Raw genomic sequence first — 22,928 nt, forward strand, 5'->3', positions numbered from 1 at the left:
TATAGGTTCAGCCGAGACAAAATTTTGTCCCCAAATTTCTCACGCCCGTAACAAACGCATTTCCCCGCAGAAGGGCCGGGAACAGGACCGTTATTTCCCACCTTCTCCCTCTTCCATACACAGCCGCAGCGCGAAAGCAATTAGCGCACTTTAAGGCCGCCGGAGCTGTCATCAGGTACGGGGCTCTCTCTATATTTTTTTTTCTACTTTCATAACGCTATTAAGCGAGACCCCCGCGCGACGATCCACGCATGGACGCGCGGTCCCGTTGGTTGATTAACGAGCGTTGCATCGGCTCTCTCTCACTCCCCTTCCCCCCCCCCCCCCAAGCTCAGCCAGCACAACGCACGCATTCTGCTGCTGCAGGGCGCTCGTCTTCTGAGCGCCTGCAGCGGCGCTGAATGGTCGAGTTAAAGAGCAGCGCGTGCGCGTCGCGGTCGTTGGCTCAGCAGCGTGTCTGCGTTGTCGAGCGGGGGTCAGGCTGCGGGAAACCTTTGCATTGGACGCCAATGGGCCTGCACGCAGTGGACTCCCTCCCCCCCCCGTAATAGCAGGTTTGCAGCCGCCGCCGCGATGGGCGCGCGCGTCGCTTGTTCGGTCCACCTCGCGCATCCGGGAGCGGCGGGCAGCGCTTCCTCGTTCTTGTAGAACACGCCGCGGCACCTGCCAAGCCCCCCCACCCCCTCCCCCCTTGTTCTCTTGGCCGGCCTTGCCTCGCAACGTCGCTTGGTCAGCCAAACAGGGTGTTGTGCGTGTGTGTTACGTTTGTGTGCGAGTTCGTGGCGGCGCCCGAGAAGGCCAGCTTCGGCCAGAGCTGCAAACGCTCGGAGAACGCGCTAATCGGGATCTTCATTTTTCTATATCGTATTTTTTTTCCTGTCCCGGTTGGGCGTCGAGAAACGCGAAATCAGACTGTTTAATCTCGGACGACGTTGAAGCGCTATTTCCTCGCATATGTATGCTCCTGCCAACGGACCCCCGACTGATTGGATTTAGCCAGGCACCGAAGGTGCCGATATTCGACACCGAAGTTGTAAACGGTGAGATACGCGCATTCATACCTCTCGAGGCTATGAAGCCGCAACGCGCCCGAGATAAACGATACCGCATGAATATTATCTACTTTAGACTCGCCATCTGCAAACTAACCGGCGCATTGCTTCGTGCCTTTTGGCCTTTGAGGCCATCGAGCACTTGACGCATGATCCATATTCATGCTTGCGTTACAGCAGAGCGTACAGGCGAGTTCAAATGATCCTCTCTTCCCGCCACGGAGAAAGAAATGACCGTGCCTCCCGCAATGGATGGTTCAGCATAGCGATATCATTGTCGGGCGTCATCGCTTTCCAGCGATCCATCACTACCACCTTTCGTGTCGGCAGACAATCGCGGCGGTGTCAAGGTCATCGGAACCCTGTTGGCGGTGCGTAGACAGTCCTTTCACGCAGCGTCATTCAGCGCCGCCGGTAGCACCATCTGCAGCGGGAAACCCAAACCATGCCGAAAAATCACTCTCCGCCATAGATTTTTAGTGATGTCCCCGCCATTGTTCTTCCGGTTCTTTAGCCCTGAAAGCGCTAGTGCTGTGAATACACTATTGAGAATACACTGCTAATGTAGTTACCGAGGAACAGAGGCGTAGGCAGATTTTTCTTTTTTTTTTTGGGGGGGGGGGGGAGGGAGGAGGTGCACACGCCCGGCTACGCCAAAATTACCACTTGACACTTGTTCTATTCATTTTTTTAATTACGTAGCCTGAAATACTACGGTGCAGCAGGCAGGACATTGTATGTTGTTTTAGATTAAATTTTGCCCCCACAAACCTGAATGTCTGTCTGTTTGTCTTGGAGTGCTATAGCTTTCACAGTCAAGCTCACTCACCGCAAAATCATTAGAGATGTCCGACCCCCAAAAGATGACCCAACCCTGTTTTTGACACAATTTTTCTAGTATATCAAGAGCACCGACAGATAGCCCATTCCTGACAAGGTCGCATTGTTGAATCGGTGATAACAACCATCGAACCCGCGACCATCAAGTCAGCATTAGAGCACCCTAACCGTTACATCACCACGGTGAACGTTTCAGCGGTATCGACATCCATCCGGAACATATAGGAACTCTCAGACTAACTGCGATTAACACAGTTCTTTTTTTTTTTGTCTGAACAACGAAAAGTCAAATGCATTACGGCCCCACCGTGGTGGTCTAGTGGCTAAGGTACTTGGCTGCTGACCCGCAGGTCGCGAGATCGAATCCCTGCTGCGGCGGCTGCGTTTCCGATAGAGGCGGAAATGTCGTATAGGCCCGTCTGCTCAGATTTGGGTGCACGTTAAAGAACCCCAGGTGGTCGAAATTTCCGGAGCCCTCCGCTACGACGTCTCTCATAATAATATGGTGGTTTGGGGACGTTAAACCTCACATATCATCAAATGCATTACGTTTATTACGGTTTTCAACCACGCGTTCATATTATGACTTGGGCATATATAGGTGTGCGAAATTCGCCGAAGTAGCCCTCTCTCGAGGCGTGTACAGTTATAGCCGGCACGTGATTTCGTGACTCAACTTCAGGCTCGGTGAAATAAAGGAAGCTCAACAATGACCGCGACGATAGTTACAGCGCGAGAACATAACGGCGACACAGAGACAAGAAGGACACGAAGGACACGAGCGCTCGTGTCCTTCGTGTCCTTCTTGTCTCTGTGTCGTCGTTATGTTCTCGCGCTATAACTATCGTCATGTCACACCAACTCGCCCAAGCTGCCACACTTCTAAGTGACCACGAGTTTCGCCTTTTTCGGTTTGTTCTATATGGCAGAAATAACCAGAATAAATGCAAGTTGCTTGGCGAAACATGTGCGGAAAAAAAATAAAAATGAAGAAATTATTCACTTTGGGTCAGTATACGAACAGATGTGACATTCAAGGTCTATAGCGATGCCAGGCTATGAAGCCCGACAAGACGTCACTTCGTGAACGCAGAAATAAGGAGGGGCGGCCAGCGGCGGCGACAGATATCCAGAACCCCACGTATGCACGGTTTTCCCATTTTCCTGCCACTCGCGTCCGCCGACAAAAACAGCTTGACAGAGCTGTCCTCTGCGCATATACACGCCCCAATGCTTATTAGTTTCCATGACGAACACCTTGACAGACATCCGCGTCTTGACAGCGTCTTGTATATGCGCCTTATCTTTATACCACACACTAATTGCACGTTCTTATAAGGCGTACAAAATGGCCTGCAGTCGAAGGCAATTCTGCCGGTGGCGCCCCGATCTGCGCAGTCAACCGCGACACTGGATTCTTCCTTCGAGATACGATGACATAGACTCGTATTCACAAACCAACCTCAGCCTGGCCTCACGTTTTCCTCGACTTGTGTACTCTCTACATGCGTTGTAAAGACGCGAAAAAGCTAACAGGGTGGAAGATGAGGACAAGACTCGCTCATAGATACTGGCCTCGTTTGTTAATCAAGTGCAATAAGGTTTAAAACCGGAAAGAAAAACTCGAGGAAAGATGATCGAGGTTGGTTTGTGTATACGGAACATAGTGCTATTCAGCGGCCTAAGACGCGACGATGCCTCCAGATACGTTTGGCGACTTGTGCCCGCGAGGCAGTATTATGCGGCTCCCGGCATGACATAAATCCCACCAACATCAACGGGTGGTTGGCGCGTACGGAAAAGGCCAAATACTTCATGGTCGATACACTTCATGTATCGATATACTTTCAGAAATTCTGACTGGCTTGTGATGACGGCATCTGCGGCGGCGTGTACATAAGTCGTTGCTGTCTCTAGAAGCTCGAGAATGAAGTGATGCCGCGGGCGCGAATCATGAAAACATATTGAAACAGCAAAATACGAAGCAAAAGGCAAAAATGGTGACGTGTAAGCGCACCATCAGTTGCGTTAGTTGATTGCGAGCTGACGTACAACTGGAGGAGAATGATGCCACAAGTGTAGTCTCTTTATCACCGGCATAGGTTGCGCGCGCACGTATTGTTTTTCTTCCTTTCCTTTCTTCTTCTGTTTCGCTTGGATAAAGCAACCAGTTGTCAGCGCTCATGTTGTCGAGTCTTTCTTTTTGCTTCGTGTTTTGCAATGATCCAATATGAACGCAATCCAACTCGCCCAACTCTCCCTTTTGCTACATCACATGTGAAAGTTCGTGCACGTGGACGAGCAACTTGTGCTTCAAACGAGGACCGAAGAGAGCAGAATGACAAGGAGAGAAGGACGTTTACACATATTTCGGTCTGTAAACATGATGCCAACCCCATTGTTTCTGAATAGGCATGAATTTTGCCATCCCGATAACGAGGCATCTCGAAAATCATTAAAAATGAAGACAGCTTCGCGTTAGTGGTGCCCAGACCGAAGTAAGTGCGTAGTGGGGTGGCCTATAATCCTCCCTTTCTCTCTCTCTTTTTTGACTCGGGTAATTTTCTTTCGTGTATTTCTCTATATATTTCTTTGGCTTTCCCGTTATTTCTATCGCTTTATCTTTCTCTCTTTCTGTCTCGCCCTCTCTTTTTTCTCTCTATTTCTTGCGTCTGTTTGTATCTGTAACTTTCTTGGTCTTATTTCTACATTATTCTATTTTCATCTATCTATCTATCTATCTATCTATCTATCTATCTATCTATCTATCTATCTATCTATCTATCTATCTATCTATCTATCTATCTATCTATCTATCTATCTATCTATCTATCTATCTATCTATCTATCTATCTATCTATCTATCTATCTATCTATCTATCTATCTATCTATCTATCTATCTATCTATCTATCTATCTATCTATCTATCTATCTATCTATCTATCTATCTATCTATCTATCTATCTATCTATCTATCTATCTCTGTAGTCGTTATCTCGCCCATAAGCGTTAGTTAATGCATCCCACGCTGGACAAGTCATCGCACGTGTCCTGGGAGCAAAGCAAAACATGAAGATGACGGAAAGAGCGCGCGCTGTTTCATGATGACGACAGTTGTTTTCTGTTCACTCTGCATGCATGGACTAAAGGTGAACTTGAACAAATCCTTTGCTAAAATTAGACACGCATGAAATCTGCGTAACTTAAATCTCATTGGCAGCAACCACGCGAGCCCTCATCGCCACATATCTATAGCAGAGACCTTATGTTGTCAAGTAATCGCCTTATTCATAAATGTGCAGCTATTCTCAAGATTTGCTAAACGTTTTCGCCGAAACACGCCAAGTATAAACAGCTGTGCCGAGAGCTAGCCCGGAGCTTCCAAGAAAGCCTGCCGGTAAAGCGCTTCAACACGAATAAGCTTTTCACGGCTGATGCGCCTCGATCACTTGTGCGCGAGAAAATGACAGACTCAGTCTGTATACAGTTGCACCTTGACAGCTTTCTCTGTCTTTCCCTGTAAATTTGCGAGGTGCTAAACCCTATACTTCTGTTGCTATCGCGTAGCGAACGCGAAAAAAATTCGGGAGATCCTATACATACCAAGAATCGACGATTTATGCGAAGCATGCGGAGGGAAGCTGACAATGAAAATTTTTTTATTGAGCGACCCGCCATAAAATGACGCTAAATATATGTACAAATGTTGCACGCACAGACACATGCTGAAGAGTTGCAGATGTTTATATAACCAGTTGTTTGCACTTGCGCAACGATGTCAGCTGGATTATGCGTATCAGCAACACCAGAAACTGATATGAAGCACTGATGCTCACGAATAGGCTGGCCCTGGACACTGCTACATAAATCAACTTCAGCGCATGGCAGCTAAACACAATGGACGTTAACTCGATGAGACGGCTGTATTGATTGATTTGTGGGGTTTAACGTCCCAAAACCACCATATGATTATGAGAGACGCCGTAGTGGAGGGCTCCGAAAATTTTGACCACCTGGGGTTCTTTAACGTGCACCCAAATCTGAGCACATGGGCCTACAACATTTCCGCCTCCATCGGAAATGCAGCCGCCGCAGCCGGGATTTGAACCCGCGACCTGCGGGTCAGCAGCCGAGTACCTTAGCCACTAGACCACCGCGGCGGGAGAGACGGCTGTATCAAAGGAGTACATAGGTAATGTTTATAAAATTGGGTCGGCAGCACTGAAACCACTATTAACGTTTGAAGATTAACGTTAATAACGGTAACGTTGTTAACGTTTTAATAAAGATTAGCGTCTATTCGAAAAGTAGTTCCGAGGCCTGGCGTAGTTCTGTGGTAAAATGCTTCATTGTCACGCAGAATGCTGGGGTTCGACCACTGACATTTATTCTTTGCATTCGTCGGGTTGACGCTACCAATGTCGGGCATTTATTAACAGTCGCACGTTAAAATATAGTTCAGGTGTGTTCTCGTCGTTCCTGCGCCCGTGTGTCATACTGTCTGGCGGGAAGTGTTTGGCGATGTACGCGACGGGATCGTCACATTATTCAAATCTTGACCAGCGCGTCATATTCGTCAAACCATCTTACCCTCCCATGCTAATTATGGTTCACGCCAAGTTAAGGGGGTGACCACGAGAGCACCCAAACGTAAGTGGATAGATAGAGAGACAGATACGCTCAATGTCGCTGAAGTTCGCTAAGAAATGCTTCGCATTTAAAAGCTTCAAAGCCTTGGCGTCGAGATATAGTCTCTCTGGCGATTAATCTGTATGTCTTGTATTGTGATGCGGCTGAACTAACATGGAAAGTATATATGCCCAAGGAAATACCAGGTGTTTCGGCGAAGACTTCAAGAAGTTATATCCAGCCAGAAAATTGACGTGCGCGTGAGTGCATGTATTTGAGCATCACTTTCGTGATTGAACTGTTGGTATATAGTCTAGCCGCCTTCATATATCTTCTCCGCTTCCTCGGCACGTCCATTTTTCGTCTGTATATAATTTCTTGATGCAATGCACCAACAAGCCCATCCACGAGTGTTATCAAAACACTTGTCTTCTTCAACCTTGACGAAGTAATATTGTCGAAAGGTCAGCTACAGTGACACTTCCATGTTCAAGTATTTTTCATCAGCTACACACAGCGCCCATGTACATCGTACATAGCAGACTTCGGCAAAATGATCTAATGAAACCAACAGACAATGAAGCTGCTAGCAAAGTATATGGCCCATTACTCGTAGTCTTTTAACTGTATGTGTACTAATTGTAAAAAAAAATGCACGACGTTTGCGGCACCCTATATAACAGTTTATTACTTGATGCACTTTCCAAGCAAACCATCTGCAATGTAAAATATTGATCTGTCGATTGGTGAATACTAACCCGCGTGATCGCATACGTTTTGCAGACGTCGGCTGTGTCCGTTTGTTTAATCATAAAATGTTTGATTTTTTTCTAAAACTTTTCTCGTTGTTTTTAATATTATAATTAGCTTTCGAGCCCATTTTTACACCTATATATCTCGAAAATATGGTAAAAAAAATCAAGGTCGCTGCCAAACATTGGTTCCTTTTTAACCCACCAAATCCAGTTTTTTGGTTGTTTTTGATTGTATACAAATAGGTCACACCCAATCGATGAATTGGCCAGTTAATTAACCGAGTTAGGATAATTATCGAAGACAAACTTCACATTTATCCTCGTTCCTGATTTCCTTTCTAAAAATATTCTGCCAACTCATCTCAGCCATCCTGCGGAAGAACCACACACGTCGCTTGACTTAACTCTATGAGACTTGGAATTCACCTGTATAAAATAACTATAGTATCTATCTCAACAATGCTCCAGTTGAGATCGATTCCGAAACCCTCTCATCTTCCGCATAGACAACATCGCCGTAGAAACAGTGAAGCTATCGCAAAGCGTTTGTACGCGAAATTTCCTGCGTTTAAAGATCATTGCCGAAAGATTATGATCGAGCCGCCTGATAATAAAACACAATGCTGGCTTGTATATAATGAATCCATGCGGTCCCCCGCGCACCGTATACGATAACGATGCCAAATGATCGATACCCGAACGAGCGAAAGACCGATTATATCGATGTCTTCTGCAGTATACTCGACGCTCATCCCTCCGTATATACATCAAAAGTGCCCCACTTCTTACGTAGTGGAAAAGATATATGAGAACCGATTCGTCATCATCGTCATCATCAACGGAAGTGATGTGGCGTTAAGAGATATATACCGTTGTAAGTCACACGGTTGAGAATTGATATACGAAAACAGTAGCATCACGTTGCGAATTTAGAGGAGCGAAAATTCTGCGGCGCTAAAATGCCCGATTATTTTTACTTTCCCGAAACGATTCGCCATGCGTGATGCCGTCCTTCTCATTATTGCGGCGTGTGAATTCCGTCGTTTGTACGGCACAATAAAAAGCTACCTAATGACGCCCGGTTTACTATAGGAGCGAAGGCCATTTAGTGGTTGATCGAGTGGTACGCGCCCGCATAGACTGCATGGTGTATACCTTCTGTCTGCCGGTGTGCAGTGCTTTTTATGTCCGCACCCCACAATTTATTTACACTCTAGCTTTCCGACACCTCCGTGAACAGAAACAAGAAGATGACCCTTTGTGGCTTCTCTTATGTACGTTACTTCATTTCGGTCGAGCTCAATTACACGAGAAATGCCTGTAGCCGATATGGCACTTGACGAATTCGTGTACACATGCAGCTTTGAAGCACCTGTTTAACGAGTGGCGTGCTCGCGATAACACCACTGTTGCGTTATCAGACTTCTTATCTCCATACACACATTGACGCCTTCTTACAGAGAGCGTCTCGAAACTGAAATGCGAGAGCCTTCGTATATATTCTTTGCTTCGACCATTCCACGTGCTCATATCCAACGTAAGCGCCAGCATTCTTTTCCTTGAACCCCGCGTATGCAGATATCCGTATACGCTTTTCACATGAGAGTGCATTTGAAGCGTATCGCATACAGCCAACTATATACGAAGCGAGCTGTCTGGCGTTGTCGAAAAGTAAGGGGATGCGAATGTGACCTCGTCAAGGATTACGGTATGGTTAAAACTCGAGTATGAGTCGCCGCCGTTATATATACTGCAACAGTGTATTTCGTAAGTATATATAATTATGCACGGTATATAAAACGTCTCCCAAAACGAGAACTCAAGAGCCCCATGCACACCACCCCCGTGTATTCTTGCAGTGCTCGGTCGTCGATAGCGCGCTCAATAAACGGAGATACCGCTGAAAACCAGAAAGAAAGACCGCGCAGCCCATGGGTTCCCAGCAAAGAAACCGCGCACGGTGCAATCTCTCGTGAAAGTGCGTTACATATAGAGGAAATAAGTAAACACGCGGAAGATAAATATAGAAGGCAAACACAGCAGGCACGAGCATGTCGCGAGAGGGATGGAAACCGCAACGGGCCGCGAAAATATTGCAGTGGGAGGCGGACCATGGAAGCGTCTTGCGGCGCTCAAACTAATGATTATGCGGGCGCGGCTTCAAAAGCGAAATCTTCCTCCCGGACCACTTACTTTTCCCTTTTGTTTTTTTATTACTATTGGTCCTCGCAGTAATAACATGTGAAAAGGACTGTTTACGAGGAGAACATGATAAAAAAATGCAAGAAGAAGTATAGACAAAGTCATTAAAACAGTGCCATGCATGGATGAGGTTCATATTGCTCACTTCTACACGGAAAAGAATGCCCGTGATGTCTCAAATGAAAGAGTAATGAAAGTGGTGGAGTAATATACCGTTGTGTATAAATTGAACAAAGTGGAAATGAAGATTTACAAGACCGCCGTTGTTTCAATGTTTCGTGTTGTTTAAGAGGGCTACTGAGTTATACCAGATCTTAACTGGCGCTTAGCCAAGAGTGTTAACGATATGATATATGAAGTCCAGTCAAGCGGTGTTAGCCCTTTTGGCTTTGGCGTCCTATAAAAATGACAGGAAGATGCTTTGCTGCCAAATTAGGTGAGAAATTGATAAAGGTGTCTGAACTAAACTCAATGCACCTGCGCAAGCTTAGGTAGTAATTTTTTTCGTCGTCGTCTTTTTTTGGAACTCTGCAAAGTGGAAAACAAGAATGCGGAATGCGATGACGATGACAGTCGCCGCAACCAAATAATAAATGACACCTTACAGGTGCCTATTATATCAGTAGCTATTGCATTTTTTTCGTAAGATGCTTAACTTGCTATTGACAAAGTACCGTCTTCCGTAACACTATATAACGTATCGCCCGCAGCAGTGGAAAAATTCTCATGTTTCAAATGTAGGACACCAGGGTTCAGTGGTTGTCAGACCTTTGAATGCATTCAGGCTAATACAGCTGTGTAGCTCTTGTAAAAGCTCCTGATTCTATGTCTAGTAAAAAAAAAACTGTCCACATCACTTAGACAATATTTTAGACGTGTCTGATAGCGAGATAGTGCGTAATGAATTTTGAACTCGTTGTATGAAATATAATGTAGGTGTGTGATGGAGTTATAGAATAAGAAGATGACGACAGATCATTTAGCCCTTTTCATGTTTCTTTTTTTTCATTTTTAGTATAAGTTATAATTCATCTTCTTCTTATCTCATTTCTCTCTATATTAACAAGCGTTGTATTTAAATTTCCGCTGTAAAGGACAGTGTGGCCAATCCCTCTTGCTGGTATGAGCCAAGATCTTTTAGGCGATAAAACAAACAAAACATGAGCGGAATTAATTCTGGCGCTGCAAAGCAGGATTCTGCAATCTTTTATGATGTTGTATCTTCCAAAGTCTTCAATAATTAGACGGTGGCCGTTCGAGTGCAATGAGGAGCTGTGTATCACGAGAGCAAAGACTTGCTATATAGGACAGTTTAGACACACAAACTAATAAATGGTTGCTGTATGTTGGTTTCACAACGATAACTTCCACTAACAGGGTTAAATAAACAGATGTATTTAAATTCACCATATTTAACTCAAAACCACGAATCTCTGGTGTCCTGTATGTAAAACATGGAGCCATTTTTCTTGTATACTGATGGGGTGCTCAGAAAAAAAAAACTATTTTCGCGCTCTTTAGGTGGAGTCCAAATTAGCAAGAAACAAATATTTCTGCCGGTTCAAAAATTCAGGGCTGGTAGTTAAGAGAAAGAGACTCACGCATAGAAACAATTTCAATGACCAGCTGCATGGGGCCATTGGTGATCGTATTTAAACTAGCACCGTGCGTATACAGTTGACGCGTGTAAATTAACGTGTGAATTAAGTCTTAATTATCTATGTACTCAAAAGGCAGACCGTCTAACTTTTCACATGAATGGTTATAAAAATGTAAGCAGCATATAGTTTCTGCATCATGAGGCAAATTGCAGTGCATCCACCACGAAGTAAGAGTTGACAAAGGAAGTGAACGGGTTTGCGGTTCACAGAGTATATCTCCACTCTGGCATAGCCTCAACGCAATCGACACAGATATAGAAAATTAAAGCACATAATGAAGCACATATAAAAATATTCCTGCCAACAGTAAACATACCGTACAACAAATGTCGATTAGAGCGAATACGCTCTAATCGACGCTCTAATAGCAAACAAAAGTAAAACAAATACGAAAAACAAACATGTAGGTTTGAGCGTAACGGTATGTCTCTGAATGATGTTTTAGAGCGACAGTGAGCAATCTCATGTGGAAGCTGATTCTACCAGGAGATTTTCTGTCTAATGAACGAGTATATGTATATGTTTGTTGTGAAAAAAAAAATTATCTTATTTTTTAGAGAGTGGAGACTTCTGTGAAATATATAAGAAATGGGGACGTAAAAAATAAGATTCTTTATCTATTTTAGCTATACATGCCTTGAAAATTTTTTAACGTATTTCTAATCTCGTGTTGTTTGTTTTTTCTATGTATACGCGTACTTAGTAATTCACACCAATTCACAAGTCGAGTAACACTAAACGTGAAGGCATAGTTACAACTGGCAAACGGGCTGCACGGTTTTGTATAAGCCTGAGCATATATATTAGATACGGTTTTACTTCGCGGGTCCCAAGCCACACAAGGGGTATACCCTCGAAAACTAAAGATAGTTCTTCGATTTTGGGAGGAGCGAAGCGGAAGTTCAGTTTCACAAAGTTTAAAATTCTAGGATTTTTTGTAAAGCACTCATCATGCTTAGTGCAATCAAAAGTAATTTATAATCTATATATTTATAAACTATAATTTATAATCTATAAATTTATAAACTATAATTATGCATAGCGAAGCAAGCAGCCTTTCGTTCGAAGACATTTACTGTCAGGTTTCATGGCCGCTCTTCTTTCCACCTTTCTTTCCTTTTCCTCTTAGAGAACAGGAAGTAATAATACAGAGAACAGGAAGTAATAATTCTCGTTTATGACCACATGATATTTTCCTTATTAAAAAAAAGCCTCTATGGTGTCCTCAGCAATAGCCACGTATACGTAGACAAATTGCAATGATGCGCCCGGTGAATGATCGAAATGACTCGTCGTTTGTTTCACTACTGATAGGTATACACTTCCCTAGAAGATACTGCTGCGCGCACGAAATCTCCGGTGTCTATAGATGGCTGGTCTATCTTTACGGATGGGTTCCCCTTCTGCAACGAACATTCATTTCTCTATAGCTATAGATGACTTGCACGATAAAGATTGCGCCGACAAATATGCTGCACGCCAGGGCCGAAGGCAGGAATTTTTCGTGGGGGTTGGGGGAAGGGTTGGAACTCAATTGCTGAAGGCCTTGACTGTTCGAGGAAAAATATCAATTTCTTCGCTTATTTTTCGCAACGCAGCCTTTTCTATTCGATTTGCTTAAAGGTGCTTGAAGCATGCCTGGTGAACGCTTACTCCGAAAGAATTAGACTAAGGGTGCTGTTCGCAGGTCGCCATGCATGCATTTCATTGCAGAGCATGATTCCTGCATACACAGTTGTCCACCAATATCCGCTTCACTTGTTCGTATTGATCGTTGATATGATTCTGCATAAACTGCATAATAGGCTTTTCGGCCTCATACGTTTGTCTTTTTTCATCACCGACCAACGTCCCCTGGAAACAGTAGTCTTCACGCCTTTTTTACGATCACATTTTCGCTCTACATTTGATAATACGAGCACGAAAGTAAACCTTTACTGATATATGTATAACGTTACGTTCATTCTTCAGTATACGCATTAGCCACGATGTTCAAGTTGCGGGGACGCTGAGACTGCAGCAGCGTTGGTTCTGCGGCGTAAAGATCGCTGCCAGGTGCAGCCACTGCGTCTAATGAACAAAAAGAGAGAGAGAGAGAGAGAGAGCAGCACAAGTTGAACAGTTAGTTTAATGTTGCTCAATAATGTGAGTTGCCGACGAAGCAATTATATTTTGTTTTCATTTAGCCTCTTTGGCTAATTTCATTTTTGTGTAATACATTTCATTTTCTTGTTTCCATAGAAAAACGTAGTGCATTGACTATATATTCTGCACTTTGGTTTGCTTTAGAACGCGGCAGTGGAACAGTTCATAACAAAATTATATGGCGTTTCAGCTAATGTTATATGCCATAAGTCTCTTCCACTCCAATCATTGAACTCTTTGAACAGGGAAACGTCGCCAAAAAACAGTGTTTCGACTAATTGACTTGTCTTTATCATGGTTGCAAGGTGCCGCATGCAAGAGATCCTTTTTTTATTTTTTTATTGAAATGTGGAAATGTTAGCTGCAGGGACATCGACTGTTCAACGATTTGTCATCAGCAGCTATAACGTGGTTTTTTTCATCGACTCCACGATCGAATTCATTCCAAGATTTTCGCACTTCGCCTCGTTCGCCACTGCCTATGGATCTGGCCAGCCTTAAAACTTTGATGTTTTCGTTTAATGTCGTCATCATTATACGTCATTGACGATGACTATGATGTCATAATGACATCATAAATTTAGTGATTTGAGAAGCCACGAGGCCGTAATATCTGATCACGTGACTTTTTTACGCAGGTCACGTCCACGCCCACTGTCAAATTTAGCCTTTTATGAGGCGTCTAAGGATTTAATCTAAATTGACATGGGGGGGGGGGGGGTTTAACGTCCCGAAACCACGATATGATTATGAGAAACGCCGTAGTGGAGGGCTCCGGAAATTTTGACCACCAGAGGTTCTCTAACGTGCACCCAAATCTGAGCACACGGGCTTACAACATTTCCGCCTCCATCGGAAATGCAGCCGCCGCAGCAGGGATTCGAATCCGCGACCTGCGGGTCAGCAGACCTTAGCCACTAGACCACCGCGGCGGGGCTATTTCGTCTAAATTACGGTACACACTATATATGCCTCCACAAAAGCGGATCGGGAGCACTCGAGCCACTTTGAAGGGCGTTGCATTCTATAAAAAAGCCGAATGAATAAAAGGTACACGAGAAGCATCAAGGTTAAGCCCTCATATCGGGCACGTTACAGCCTTGACGCTGCGAAAATTGTTTGTGAATTTGTAGATGCTTCTATGCCGTCAGAAACGGCGTCATTTATCTTCGAGAACGAGAGAGACCGTATGCTTAAACTATCCACGGCATATGAATTGAAAATTTGTCTTCACCGTCCAGCGTGTTTACAGAAAGTACAAAAGAATGTAATATCCGACCCCATGGCTACGCAACCGAGTCACAAACCACCGAGCCTGCACACACAAAGCGATCGCGGCACTGGTCATTCTTCATGCATAAAAATTGTTTCGCACCGCACGCCGCTTCCGTACAGCGCACGCAACAGTCGCACGTGTGAATTCGAAATCACATACAAGAAAGCAGAAAAGCCACAACATTTCTGACCCGAGGTATAGGCATAAATAATATTGTGATCGTGTGATGCAATCACGTGCATGCTATTTACAGTCTATAGTCTGAGAGCATTGCGATATAGATTAAAAATATCTGTTATAAGCTCACCTGTTCATCCATGGTCACTGAAGCTGACCTGCTGTTTGCTTATACTGGTTATATATGCACAGAGTAACAAAGAAGTGACGTAATATACAAGATAAGTTTTTGCGAGCGCACCAAACAAATGTCTATAGGCATGAGGGCCCAACACCATATCTATAGAGTCCCGTTAATCTATATATCCCGTATAAGAAGTCGAGGCACGTGGCACCTATATATAGAAAGAACGGCGGTCTAAAATTGTGCTGTTGTATTCGGTTGGCTTCCATAGCTGCGATATGTGGTGTGCAGATTGAGTTTTGTTGCATCGATATGAATATACAAATGAACACTATTGTGAATTTGGAAATTTTCGGTCTATGCATATGTTCATGGAAAATGTTTCTGCAAATCCAGTGCTTTGCAAACGTTCAAATTGACGGACGAGCACCAGCCCGAACTCGGCCTTCGTCAGTGAAGACAAAGCACATATATTTAATGCCGATGGTTGTATACACTGATGCAAGTCGGGCCCCGGCCGAAACGCCGGAATTAAAAAAAAAGTTTCGTATATGTTGGTTCGTTTTATTGCACGCTTTTTGAAAGTGCGATGGCGCAGTGAATGCGAGGCATTATCTACAGGAGGTGCTTCGGTGGTGGTAACGTACCAGTGCACGTACACACAAGTTCCTCATCGCCGTTCGAGGTCGTCATGGTGGTGCGCAAGAAAGCATGCGACAATGCCACGCGTGTAATACCTTTGACGTCGGGGCCTCATTCCCAAACCAGCGCGCGCGCCACCCGACGAACGGGCCCGAGAGATAATGAGCGCTCTTTGCGATTCTCATATCTCGAGAAGGACAAAAGCTCTGCGTGACCAGTGACTCGCCGTCGATGCAGCCACCATGTCGGGAACTTCATAGACTTAATAGTCGAGTATACTTTTGTTTGCTCATTAGGAGCCTCGTATCGCCACGTTGCCAAGGGCAAAACGGAAGGTTCCCGCCAAGGTCTTTCGCAAGGGTATATATGCCATACACCTTGCAGTGTGAAGTCGTATAACCATTTGTGACGTCACAATTGTACGAACCGGCTGGACCTGAACGTTTGATTTTGTATATATGTGTATACAGCAGCCAAGACCAATGCGGGCTGTCCTCGCGGTTTGCAAGCGACTCTGCGTCGAACCATGAGCTCTTGTTGAACCAACATTCCTGACAGTGTATACGCACTCCCGCATATAGGGAGTGTATCGTATAAACTGCAAGAGCAAAACAAATGCATTATCGTCGCCAGAACTGCGTGCACTAAAGTGCAGAATTAGCTAAGGCACTTTGTTTTCTTGAACACCGAGTAAAAACAGACTGCGAACTCGCAGCTGTCTCAAGTGGAGTTTCACTTCTTGCAGCATTACCAGTACTGTAAATATCTGCGAGGAAGTGACGGAACTGCAGCCGAAAAGCGTGTTTTAACTCCTGCGGAGAGTAAATGCATATTGCAGTCAAGAGCGTATAGCTTCACTCTAGCGAGAAAGCTTTATTACTCTTTTTCAGTCAAGCTATACTGCGTATATTGCAGTCGACAGAGTGTGCATATATACTCTGTGCAGAAGAGGGTTCCCAGCAACCCGGGAAGAGAGTGAAATATAGGACGAGTGTTTACTCCCCACAAAGGGAGTAAACTCACTAGCACTTATTACCGTTATGAGTGCACATTGAGTATATGTTAGAGCCTTTATTTATACGAATTACCTGAAGGGTCGGGCTAGTTGCTGTTCTTGTTGTGCGCAATTCCATTTTTTTCGCGTGTATGTAATATAGTTGTATATGTCCTTTGCGTCTTGCAATAAATCGCCAGCTCAGAGTCAGAGCCTGAGTTGCGTTTATTCTGTTACGTCCTGTCCGTTTAAGCGCTTTAAAGTCCACAAGAAAAAAACTTACTTGTTATGTTGTTAATTTTATATTAAGGCTGCCTAGGTGACCCTGCAGTGTGTCACTCAGGAGTTCAAGTCCAATGCACTATACTCATTTTTATCACGACGAAGCCAGATCAGCGAAATCAAAGTCGATTAAAAACGGTACTCTCAAAATTCACGATCGAAGCTTGTGCGAGTAATTGTAAGACTTTTTTTTTTCACATTGAAGCTGTTTCAGCTCGCCGTAATTTGTCCGCCGGAAACATAAATGGTCATCATCATGAACAGGCACACGATCTGTGTATATCGTCTACTTCATCTTTGTCCTCTTCTGTTTTGCTCCCAGAAGGTACCAAGGGAGAGAGAGAGAGACATAGACGGAAAGGAAGACTAAGAGAAGGAAAGAAATAAAGGAAGAAGGATAGAAATAGATATAAAGATAGACATAGAGAGAAATTTTAGGCAAACAAATGACGCAGATTATTAACTCGTGCAATCTGGATCCGAAGGCGAACATTGTAACGACTCACCTATCCAGGCTTTTTTTTTTTTCTTCTTTATTGTACTCTGCTATCCAGGCTCGCCAGCAGAGGGCGGTAGCCTAGCATTGTATTGTATAGTGTAGCAAGTGGGTGGGAAAGGGAAGTGGGAGCGCGGAGGAGAGATGTGATGATGAGGAGATGGGAAAAGAGGAAGGGAGATAGCGAAACATAACATAGAAAGAATGACAGAAAATGAGAGAAAGAAATGCAAAAAGAGAACAGAAGAGATTCAAATAAAAATAGAGAAAGTTAGAAACAGAGAGAGAAAAGCATGGATATAAAAGGTAGCTAGCGAGAAATGGACACAGGTGAAGGAATGAAAAAAAAAAAAAAGAAAGAGCAAGAAAGCGATGAAGAAGTATATGCAAAGATAGATGGATATGAATAAATAAAAATAAACATATAGAGACAAAAAAGACAGACAGAAGAGAGAACAGGAAAGATAGAGAAAATTTACAAAACTTCGTGGAACAGATATAGTCAACACTACACAGGTGCCTATCTGCAGTATTGCGCCTCCACTGCGTTACACAGCCCCCACCCCCCTTTTGTTTCGTTTTTTTTTTCAATTTTCGCGGATATTTCTGGCGCTCTGCTTCGTCGTGTTGCTTTGGTGTTGTTTAAACCCAGCCATGACTCAACGAGCGCTCGACTATTGGGGCGAACTTAAACAACAAGTCCTGGACGCCCTGCTTGCGGTCACAACTTCGTTGTTTTGCCTCATTTTCCATAACCCTATCTGTATACTCAATGTTCGAGCTAGCACTATAGCTTCAACTGTACCACCTCACTCGAAAGTACACGGCGCAATTCGTAACTATAGGGAACGCTGGATACACGCATCTCATTCACCAGTTTTCGCTAACTTGGCGGATAACACGTTGTTAAACGCGTTTACGCAGTGAGCTCAACGTGTGTATGCACATTGCTTGGACTGTAGCAAACTCTGGTTTACAATGTGGCTGCGCCGTTGCATGCCCACTCTTCAATAATGCACACAACAAACCCACGCGCCGGTAAACTTCTGTTCTGAGAAAACTCTGCAATGCTAAAGACAGCAGCCTGAGAACGTCTTGACGACCTCTTCTCAACAAACTCGCCGTGCAAAAAAAAAAAAAGGCTATCGTCCGAGCCGCGTCGTTATTTGTGGCCCTCCTCTTTCAACGCCGGCTCGCTTACAAAACGCTCTCGCGTGCGCTGCTTTCCTTCGGTCGTCCTTTAAACCAGACGCAAAAGGGCGACCAATTACGAAGTCTCGAAGCGGGCACCACTTTCGGTGCAATTGTTTCCGCACTTTCGTCTCCTCCCCCCTGACAACGCAAGCGAGTGGACGGCAGAGGGGGAGAGGAGGAGGCGAGCGCCCTTGGCACCGAGCGAGCCCAGACGAGGGAATCTCCTCGGGCTCGCTTTCCTCGGCCGCTTTCCCTCGCGCCACGAAGACTCGCGATAGAAGCGTAATCCAGCGGTACGTCTTGGAAACCGTTACGTGACACCGCTCGCAACTGACCTCCCTCGGGAGGCGTTTGCGGAAGGGTTAGAGGCGAGGATCGCAACACACTTCCTCGCGCCGAGGAAAGATATCCGAGGAAATGAAGAGCATACGAATTCCTTTTCTGTTCGTTTACTTCATGTACATTGCTGGGGAACGCCGTGGGAAGGGAGATCTGCTTTTTTTATTTCACTTCTGTTGGAAGTAAGTTTCAGTTAAATGATGAGGTGTGTCCTCGTTGCGCTGCAGACGTTTAAACACCCTGTCATTATCTTCGACAAGATTGCTACTGCAGTCATAGCCTTTTTTTTGTTTTTACTGTAACCCGAACAGAAACTTCAGTTTTGGCACACCAGTTGCGCTAGCATTATGCGCCACAGTATGGTAGACTGTTGCACGTCGTGCACAAAGAGAGATGGTGGTAGCTCACCACATCCATGCTGGCGCGCGTCCGGCGGTGCGTTGCTGCTCCGTCGGACGGCGACGACGCGGGACTGGGCTGCGTCCGCGCTTCGGCCAACGCTGCACCGGCAGGGCCTGCAATGGCAGCAGGGCAGCACACTTCAGTCCCCCATGGAGGCGCCGGCGACACATTCACAGCGCGCACAGCAACACCGACAGCACGTGGGCATCAGGCGGGCGCAACAGGCAAGCAGTTTCGCTCGAGGCGGCCGCAGGCATGCGGAGCGGCCGCCGACACACCACCGGGCGAGAGCGGACGCGCACGACGCGTTGTCCCGCGGAGTGCGGCCGGACGCGGGGGGGCGACACGGCGGCGCGCGAGCGGTCTGCCCTCCTCGCTCCGTGACGCGACACCCTCGCCCTCGCGACGCGCGCAGCCGCTGCGACCCGCCGCCGCGTCGCGCCGCAGGGGAGGGGCGTCGTCCGCAGCGTCAACCAATGGTCGCGCTCACCTGGTGACACGGTGACACGCGCGCATGCGCGGTGGCCGCCGTCAGGGACGACATCTTCCCCTCCTTCGTTCGCCCCCCACCGCGCGACCGCGTCGCGCCGCTGAGAACGCCGCAGCCGCGAGTGCCGCCAGTTCCGCGCGACGCCGCGACGCGCCGCTCGCGCTAGGGCGGAAAGAAAGGGGCAACGCGCCTACTGGGGGCGGGACCCGGAAGATGGCGTGCGCGAGGGAAGAGCACCTGGACGGCCGCGCAACCAATGGCGGAGCGGCGCGCGGTCACGCCCACTTCCTTGCCGGCAGCGGTCAGCAACTCAGCACCAAAAGTGAAGGGACACGAGGCGCCCCCCGGGGGTGCTCTGGCGAACTACGGGAGATGCGTCGGAGGATGCGGAGCAACCGGACGCCATCCCGCGCATCTCGGAGACGTCGGCGAGGAGGGAGCTCTCCTTGAACGCGCTCGCAGTGACGCAGGTAGACACTCGCAGGGCTTTGCGGCGCGTGCACATCTGTGGTTCGAGGGCATGACCGTGATTACACCGCAAGCTGTCTTGCAAGTTTTCTTAATGAGAAATTTGCTCAGGGGAATTTCGTGTGAATGCGATGAACATGCAGTAATTAAACATTATTGGCCAGCAAGCACTTATATATATTGCCAATGAGTGAGCTCCGGGTTTGAACGTGAACGGCGGGGAAGAATCAATACATAACAGATTGGTCAATTAATTTGTTGGCGAAGTACCAGCATTTGGAATAGCGAAGTCGTGCTAGCATTATATACGAAAGATTTTTTAGTGAACCAAAGGTGTTTCTATCTATCTATCTATCTATCTATCTATCTATCTATCTATCTATCTATCTATCTATCTATCTATCTATCTATCTATCTATCTATCTATCTATCTATCTATCTATCTATCTATCTATCTATCTATCTATCTATCTATCTATCTATCTATCTATCTATCTATCTATCTATCTATCTATCTATCTATCTATCTATCTATCTATCTATCTATCTATCTATCTATCTATCTATCTATCTATCTGCCTACGCCAATAGGTGCTCTCGTGATCTACTTAGCTTGGTGTAGACCGAAATTGGTAAGAAAGGGTAAGAGGTTTGACGAATATGACTGTCTATGGCATGAATTGCGTGAAAACTCTGACGGGTACGTTACCCTTGCCTCCAGACACGTGTGGCACATACCCGTCGTACACACACCGAGATGTGAGGATACGCTCCACAGGTGATTCACTGTTTGTATTTGACCAGGAACGGCGAGAACAGACATTGGTATAGATTAAATGCGAGAGGGTTAGAAAAAACCGACATTGACAGCAATGTCCCGTCGATTGCAAAGAATAAAATCAAGATCCCAGCAGGAATAAAGAACCCACGCTTTCAGCACGGAAATCAGGTATTCTGCCATAGAGCCACGCCAGGTCTCAATACTACTTTTTTGAAAAGGCCCTATGAGGGCACAATGTCGCTGAAACGTCAATTATAATTGTAATGACGCCTATCTAATTGCATAATAAGCAATAAACATTACATATGTACTGCTATGACACAGGAGCCATTCCAGGTTTAATGTTACAAGAGTATGAAGTTGGGCGTGTTGGTAATACATAACTAATAACGTAGCGCGTAAAAAATGTGATACAAAGGACAAGGGAAGGGACAACGGGGAGCGCTAACTTCCGACTAAATTTATTTCGAAGAGAGTACATATATGCCATCACGAAATGCGAAAAGACAAATGATAACGGTTTTGAAAGCCACAGTTGCCACGCGCGAAAATCTACAATCTCAGGAACGACAATTCTTTTGGCAAAGCCCGAGAGGGAAAATGCTTAGGCAGTTGAGCCCTAATCTAGAAATCCTCTCTGCCTCCAATCTCCCTCGTCACTTTATTTCTATTTTCGCCAATAACCGCGGAATTATGAAAAAGGGGTTTGCAGCCACACGTGCTACAATGCAGTACCAAAAAAAAAGCATCGCGACCATTTCTGACGTTACAAAGGAGAGGAGAGAGACAGGGGAGGGACGCCCGTGCGCAATGGAAGAGTGAGCAGGTGGTATAGGAGAGAAGTGGAAAGAGTAACGCACAGCTGTTGGAGAGAGGTAAGGAAGAGAGTCGCGCATGCTTGGTTTGAGTGCTGAATATGAACGCGTGACATACACTTACAAACAGAAATAAGCCGACATGGGAGTAAACAGCTTGTCCTCGCATGTCCCGATGGGGTTTTTATAAACACCGTCCGGAGGGAGTAAAATTTTACTCCCAAACAGGAGGGGACTTTCGCATGGATTAAGAGATGTTTCCGGGACGAAGCTCATCGAGGCGTAGGTCTGTACATCCTCTATTGTATGTATAGTTGTTTTAGTAGTAGGTAGCCACTTCTAGATTAGCTCTTGCAGTGTCCACTAGATGGCGGTACGCGAAGTTGATGATGAAAGACGCGAGATGTTATAATAGGAATGATGTCACATATGGCGCGCGTCATTGGTGGAAGGCACTCGTTCGATTTAGTGTGGTGACGTACGCTAGGGGAAGCGCTGTAACAAAATTCGTTGGCTGTTAGCGCGGGCTCGGAGTCGCCGGATGAACAGGGCTGCAGAGTGGCGAGCGCGCAAGGTGGCGGTAGCGCGCGCTTTCAGACAGAATCTCGATGTGCGAGCCGGCGAGGCAGAAGCGTGCCTTGAAGCTGCATGTTGCCGCCGATCCTGCCGCAAGAGAGCGGGAGGCCCAAGCGGCACGGCATACACACACAGCGTTTCTCGCGTCTTTAAATGATGATCGACTTGGGTGAAATACACAGAAGATTCATGGTTTACCGGTGATTCCCTCCGGAGCTTCGCCCACTCATCATCATTCAACCCGTGGATGTTCTGTGATTTTTATTTACATCCATCGGGGAAGTTTTTCGAGTCAGTATATACGAAAGTAAATTTTTACATCCACTGAGAAAAAAAAATCACGTCAGCAGTCGTAACATGCGCAAGCGCAACATTATTTAAATTAGCTTCAAAGCACACAATATTTATGACAGTACGCAAACAGGCACACAACGTTCACTTAATAATACAACATTGACGCTCACTATTTCGCACCGCTCGCGCGGCGTATATCCACGCTTTAGTCACTGGGTATATATAGGCACCATATTCTGACCTCCCATGTAGCTCAAACAGGACCCCTTTTTTACTAATATTTAAGCAATAAA

General features: G+C 45.7%; 1 protein-coding gene across 2 annotated transcripts in view; it reads right to left on the minus strand.

Moving 5' to 3' along the window:
* LOC119182172 (zinc finger protein basonuclin-2-like) overlaps positions 1 to 22,928 on the minus strand; it is a 302,065-nt gene that overhangs the window by 199,815 nt on the left and 79,322 nt on the right. Inside the window, exons 1-2 of one of the 2 annotated variants that reach the window (XM_075888898.1) lie at positions 19,702 to 19,726; positions 19,218 to 19,324 (exon numbers count right to left, since the gene is read on the minus strand). In XM_075888898.1, the coding sequence (XP_075745013.1) occupies positions 19,218 to 19,226 (9 nt within the window). In that variant the 5' untranslated portion in view covers positions 19,227 to 19,324; positions 19,702 to 19,726. Of the gene's footprint in view, positions 1 to 19,217; positions 19,325 to 19,701; positions 19,727 to 22,928 lie in introns of those variants that run through there. The other variant, XM_075888896.1, reaches the window with a different exon arrangement.

Source organism: Rhipicephalus microplus, chromosome 3 (assembly GCF_043290135.1).
Source record: "Rhipicephalus microplus isolate Deutch F79 chromosome 3, USDA_Rmic, whole genome shotgun sequence".
NCBI lineage: Eukaryota > Metazoa > Arthropoda > Arachnida > Ixodida > Ixodidae > Rhipicephalus > Rhipicephalus microplus.